Here is a 6,529-nt window from a genome sequence, read left to right as displayed (position 1 = left end):
CCAATTTGGGTTTAAATCTGAGTAAAGATAAATATATGAATATTCAGAGCAGAAAACATACAGATTCAGGCACTGAGATACATCCATCCATTTTCTGTACCACAGGATTGCAGGGAACCAACCACGTGCATTCAGGGGATTTAGAGCACAAAGCAAGGAACGCCCTGGATTGAATGACAACTCATTGCAGCTCACAATCTCACACACATTAATTCAGAGACAATTTAGAAATGCCAGTAAGCTTATAATACGCCTTAGGACTGAAGGAGGAGACGTAGGGGCATCCTCCATTTTCCTCCCGAAGTCTGAAGACATGCACTGTAGACTGATTGGCATTTCCCACATAGGGTGTCCCCATCTTTTGCCACAAGTCCACTTGAAGTATGCTCCAGATTCCCTGCAAACCTGTGTAGCATAAATGGCACAAACTGAAAGGATGCTGCACTTTTGGTGAATGTTCTAAGAGACAAGCTATATTACAAGCTAAAGTGCGCTTTAACAAAATATCCATTAATGAGGTATACAAACTTATGCAACCAGGTTATCTGTTAGGTTTTTTTTTCTTTTCATTGTTTTTCCTAAATAAGCTTCTATTTGCTTTTCACTTGTATTTTGTTGGATGCTATATCAAATAAGAGGTGGTAACATCTGAACATTTATCTTAGCTTCATTTTCTTATTACAAAACCCTGCAAATGTAAAGACTTTTTATACACTGTACCTGCTGCATTTTAAGATGAGTTGAGGTTTTTTAACCCATGAAACATTACCAGAGAAGGTGAAATCAGATAGAGAAAAAAGGTAATGAAAAAAGACTGGCTTTATTTATCATGATTATCAGAGGATTATCAGAGGAAGGTAAACTTGTTCCATACATGAATTAAAATAGTTTAACAGTCTCAGTTTCACCTCATGACACTTTTTACACAATCTTTGTATTAAAAAAGTACATTATATTTTAGTAAAAAGAAAAGTACATTATATTTTACATTAAAACACCATTTTTTTTAGATTTGGGATTAAGAGTTAATGCTTACTAGAAAATAATCCGTATTTCAAAAATATAATAAAAATCAGTAGTTAGAATCACAGACACAAGTTAATGAAATTAGCATAGCTGAGTGTAACAAATAACTGCATGTCAGTTCATGTTGACTCTCTTCCTGGTGTGAAGACTCTGGTCATGGACCAGAGATCTATTTTTTTTCCAGTCACAGATCTCTTCATAGACACAATATGTGCATTTCCAGGCATCTTCTATATCCACCCCCTTGGGCTCTCTCTGTCCTTTCCAGTATTCCAAGTATCCACGAAGGTCTGCCCTCATCTGGGCCTCGTCAAACTGCACCGACATGGTGCCAATGAAACTGCTAGAGCTCTGGTGACAGTACTCCAGCTGAAGCACGTCGACACATGGCAGATCAGAACAGGACAAAGTGAGGATAAAGGCATCCAGCAGTTCATCAAAGGTGGCTACATTTACTTGGACGTCTGCGGCGTGAGTTATGACATCAGTTCCAAGAGCCAGGGAGGCTTTGAGCTTGAGGTGCTCCAGAATTTGTTCTTTCTTCACTTCCCCCCTGACCAGTGCATCAAATAGAAGCTTATACATGCCAACCTAACACACAAACACAGAAATGACAGTCAACAGAGCATTGACAGACACAATAACAATACTAAGCCTAACTTGTAAGTGTATCTTGGTCCCTCGTCCAAGCTATTTTATATGCTATTCTTGTGCATGTGAACGTCCCTCTTCAAATCAGGCCAAAAGTCTTCAAAAGAGTTAAATATCCTCATTGGGATAATTACTGGAAAAAACAAAACACAGGCTATGCTACTGTACCTTTCATTATTGATTTGGAAATATCAGTATTTAGCGAAGACTAAATCTCCTGCCAGAGAATATAAACCAGGTCAATGGCTAAAATGTCCTAGCACATGGAGGAATACACTATGCCCTCAATTCTTCACAACAACCCCTGAACCACTAATCAGAAAACAGCCCCAATGCATCAAAGATCCAATGTCAGATTTTCTGTTTTTATTTGGTGCTATTCCTTGTGTTAAGTTCACTTTATTCAGAAAACATACTGATGTAATCTTGGCCAAGTAAAGCTTTGGTCTCATCTGACCACAACACATGATTGCAGTCATAGTTAAGGCTGCTCTTAGGAATGGTTTCTTTCAAGATCCTTGAGGAAAATCAGGGTTTCAACACTAAAGAAACAAATAATCGAGATGAATGTACATGAGGTGTCAATTTTACCACATAGGTCTGTTTGGAATAATGTGATTAATAAAACATAAGATTTAAAAGAGGACAGAGGAGGACTAAGCAGTACCACAAATTTGATGATTTAAATTTTTTTGCCCATTCTCTATAATTGTGTTGGATTTGATTGTTTTTACTGCATAACATAAAGGTCAGTTAGGTCAGTTTAAGAAGAAAAAAAGGTTGTGGGAGAGAAAATATTTCACACACCTGAAAGCGATGGCCGAGAGCCTGGGCAGCACCGGGCAGAGAGTCATGCCTACGAGTCTTTAGCTCCTTCAACACCAGCTCCCCCTTCTGGTTATAACTCAGCTCATCAATAATGCCCTTAAAATACACACCCTCTACTACACCGAACACTGGAAACTCACGCACACACTGCCCTAAAGACACCATAAACACACAGAAAAAGCCAATTAGATGTGTGGACATACAAAAATACATGGACATATACAATCTTGAGCTATCTAAACGGACATTCTGTTTTGAACAGCGATATTGTTTTCTTGCTTTTGACTTACCCGTCTCTAAAATCGGAATCATGTTTAGCATGTTGATCAGAGTAATAGCCACAGCATCCTCACGAGTTTGAATATTAATCGGTACAACATCATGAACCTCCAACTCTGTGTGGATACAGATATGCAGCATAGAATACACATACTACTCAGCTAGGACATGTTACAGAAAAATAAATGGGAAAAAAAAAAACAAAGCCAGGCTTTTTCACCTCTTGCTAGATGAATGCTAGAGCCGTTCTGCACCTCAATTCGCTGTTTATCTTTCTCCCTGATTTGAGGTTTCAGTATGCCATACACAACTTTCTTTTCGCACCAGGTCTGCTCACACAGGAGGCTGACACTCAGGTGAAGCTTCCTGAAACGCAAAGAAGGGATAAGGCTGTCCTCAGCATCTCGCTTCCTCTTCGCACCTGTCTCTTCATTTCTTTTAACAGGACCCTGCTTTAACTGCTCCCGAGTACTGCAAGTCAGGATAGAGACAAGTACAATATTTATAAAGAACTGAACAGAATGGTACTGCAGAGCAATTGCTCAGGTATTATCCCACATCAACAACTAGATAGATAGATAGATAGATAGATAGATAGATAGATAGATAGATAGATAGATAGATAGATAGATAGATAGATAGATAAATAGATAGATAGATAGATAGATAGATAGATAGATAGATAGATAGCAAATAGTAGAAAATGTGCAAAGGAATAAATTCAGATAAATATATCAGTATATGTACAACGATAAATCAAGCATTGCATTAGTTCTGGCACCCCACGTCGTCAAGCGTGCATCAGCTGTTAATCAGCTGTCCGCGACGTGCACCAATCCGGTTATGACATCCGTATTACCCGACCATTTAAATTCCCATTCATAGAGCTGTTCAGCGCTTCGCTGCTGCCGCGATCTAAACTCCCTCCTCCAACCCCGACTCCACCACGCCGGAACCCGTGTTCGCTGTACCAGTTGTCTTAAATCTCCACATACCTTTTTCTCTCTCTCTCTCCCTCTCTCTAATTATTTGATTATCTATCTATCCATTAATTTATTCTTTCCAAAAACGTGTAAGTGAGCTTATCAATATTATGCATGCTAGTGGTTCTGTTAGGGGGGGTCTATTCTATTTTCTAGTCGCTGCTCTCCCCGCTCTGTCCATGCATGCACTTGGACAGGCACGTGGATTCTTGCCCAGAACAGAACCATACCGCCAATACTAACTGTATGCATATCATCTAATTCCCTTGTGACAAAGTGGTCCTGACAGAAATAAGGTTATGGCAGGTAGGTTGTGCATAAGTATAGTATGTGCATAGGAATATGTGCCAGTTGTATATTGAGAAAGCTCAATATGTCACTTAAAAAATAATAAACAATTAAAAAAATTCAAATGTCTGTTTTATGTGCATTTTATGTACCAGACTAACCAAGAAATATACAGTGTATGTACAGATAATATACATAAACACATTAAGGGGTATAAATTATGGTATGCAATCGATGTACAGTTATATACAAATATTATTGGTGGAAAAGATGTAACGGAATGTACGGGGTGGAGCAGAAATGCAATGTGATTACAGATAGTGAAGAAATATAACTCAAACGAGCACATCTGTCACCAAAAATGCCATTTTCAAAATCACTGAAATTAATTTTCCCCCATTCTGATGGTTGGTATGAACATTACCTCAAGCTGCTGGTCTGTATCTGCATGATCTAATGCACTGCACTGCTGCCACACAACTGACTGGTTAGATAATTGCATGATGGTGTAGGTGTACAGGTGTTCCTAATAAAGTGCTCAGTTAGTGTAAAACAATCATGTCATTTGAAACATGACTTTTAAATATGCTACACAATAGACCTTGCTATTTCATTCATATTTATTAATCATGGAATTACATACTAGTAAAATGAACACTGTCCCCAGATCAACTCTGAAAAGTAGTTTAATGAAGAGGGATGGTGTCATTTGTGTAGAAAGTGAAGGCTGGTCAGTGCATTTGTAGTTCAGCTTACAGGCAAAGAAGGGCTCTAAAACCCACAAATTTCTGAATCCAATATTTTGAAATGATCTTGACTTACTTGGGCAGTGATGTGGGGAAAGTAATGGAACTAGTAATCGCAGGGTCTCCGCTTGTGGCACTAGAGCTAGTTGCCTCAGAGGACTCTTCTGAAATTTTACACACACAATCATGTGGCAAGAACTGAAACAGGTTTATTGTAGTATGGGTAAGAGACGCGTTTAATTAAGTGATACAGATTAAAACAATGGAAAATAGCACAAGCTATTTAAATGTGCAGAATACTGCCTCGGTGGATTTGAGCAATTCTAAAATCTTTATAATAATTAAAATAAAAAAGAATAATAATGAATAATAATAATGAATGGAATAATAATAATAATAATAATAGTAGTAGTAATAATAATAATAATAATAATAATAATAAAAACTTAAGTGATTAGTCCTACAAACTGGTACAACAGCGACATCTTGCGTTATGACAGACTCATTACAGTTTACTCATGGCGCAGAACTAAATTTGGAAATGATGCATGCCGTATATCATCAGGAATAGGATATATATCATCAGAAATATTGCATGACCTGTTTGCCTAGTTCAGCCAGCAAAACTGCAGAGTATTGCTTGTACATTAATAAGAATCAGCACTAATAGTAGACTATGGCTTTAAAACGCCGTTTTCTGCACTCACACACACACACACACACACACACACACACACACACACACACACACACACACACACACACACACACACACACACACACACACACACACACACACACACACACACACACACACACACACACACACACACACGCAGAGAGATGTTATTTACCGATACAGAAATGTTCTGACTGGATATCCAGGAGTTCAGAGTCGCTGATGTTGCCCCAGTCTCCTTCCTGCTCCATGACGCACGCGCTTGAATATCAGTGGTGTTCCTGGGCATCTCACACAAAGTGAGAACTTAATCCACCCTTAGTGTGATGTTTGAAATACCTTGGGATTTACTGTTTAAATTAAGTCTCCCACCTCGGATTTCAGTGCTTTTCCCCAAATCATTAACCCGGGTCTTGTCCAGACTTAACCCTACTTTAGACACGCCCACAAACTGGAGGACATATACAAAGCTGAGTTTGCAGAGAGAAGAGGCTCAACAAAACCTGGACAATTGAAGACTAATAAACGTAGCCTGGTCTGATGATCTTGATTTCTGCTGAGACAAACAGATGCATGAATCCATGGACCCAGCCTGCCTTGGCTCAACAGTCCAAGCTGGTGGGCGTGGGGAATGCCTTGAATGAAACAACCTATTGTGTTGTTGATGTGTATGTAAGTATTGTTGATGTACATGTGCATCTCTTTATGGACACAATTTACCCATCTTCTAATTGCTAGTTCCAGATAATGCAACATGTCACAAAGCAAAATCTTAAACTGGTTTCATGACTCCAACAATGAGTCCAATAGAAAATCTTTGGGATGTGGAAGAACAGGAGATTCAAAGCACGAAAGAAAGCCTGAACAATCTGCAGTAATTTCATGATGCACTTGTGACCAGAACCTCAAATAAATGTTTCCAACATCTTTTGGAATTATTTTTATGAGGAAGTAGCAAATTGTGGCTCTATGAATTTATTTATTTATTTATTACATTTTTTCCTTGTAGGGGGCGTTAAAGAGCTACAAATAAGTTCATGGTTCGTACG

At 38.6% G+C, this 6,529-nt stretch overlaps 1 protein-coding gene across 4 annotated transcripts; it reads right to left on the bottom strand.

Moving 5' to 3' along the window:
- Positions 1–801: 801 nt before the first annotated feature.
- On the bottom strand, positions 802–6,525 carry exo5 (exonuclease 5). Of its 4 annotated transcripts, none has more exons than XM_047820748.1 (6): positions 5,656–6,525; positions 4,878–4,999; positions 3,005–3,255; positions 2,796–2,900; positions 2,485–2,657; positions 802–1,617 (listed from the first exon to the last, which is right to left on the bottom strand). In XM_047820748.1, the coding sequence occupies exons 1-6, from the start codon at positions 5,767–5,769 to the stop codon at positions 1,141–1,143; spliced, it is 1,242 nt and encodes a 413-aa protein (XP_047676704.1). In that variant the 5' UTR covers positions 5,770–6,525; the 3' UTR covers positions 802–1,140. The 4 variants fall into 4 exon arrangements, with proteins under 4 accessions (XP_047676704.1, XP_047676705.1, XP_027003755.2 ...); XM_047820749.1 differs by having other exon boundaries at positions 3,005–3,150; XM_027147954.2 differs by having other exon boundaries at positions 4,878–4,965.
- Between the last annotated feature and the right edge of the window lie 4 nt (positions 6,526–6,529).

The sequence above is a fragment of the Tachysurus fulvidraco genome, chromosome 11 (genome assembly GCF_022655615.1).
Source record: "Tachysurus fulvidraco isolate hzauxx_2018 chromosome 11, HZAU_PFXX_2.0, whole genome shotgun sequence".
In the NCBI taxonomy this organism is placed as follows: Eukaryota; Metazoa; Chordata; class Actinopteri; order Siluriformes; family Bagridae; genus Tachysurus; species Tachysurus fulvidraco.
The sequence above is the reverse complement of the archived record's forward strand: the minus strand, read 5'-3'. Positions and strand labels throughout refer to the sequence as shown.

What these genes read in the sequence shown, in the direction of transcription:
- exo5 (XM_047820748.1), bottom strand. Translation starts at nt 5,769, where the DNA reads ATGCCCAGGAACACCACTGATATTCAAGCGCGTGCGTCATGGAGCAGG. An exon ending in GTCAGAACATTTCTGTATCG is followed by an intron (nt 5,000 to 5,655) that starts GTAAATAACATC and finishes AACCTGTTTCAG; the next exon opens with TTCTTGCCACATGATTGTGT. An exon ending in TAGCATTCATCTAGCAAGAG is followed by an intron (nt 2,901 to 3,004) that starts GTGAAAAAGCCT and finishes GTATCCACACAG; the next exon opens with AGTTGGAGGTTCATGATGTT.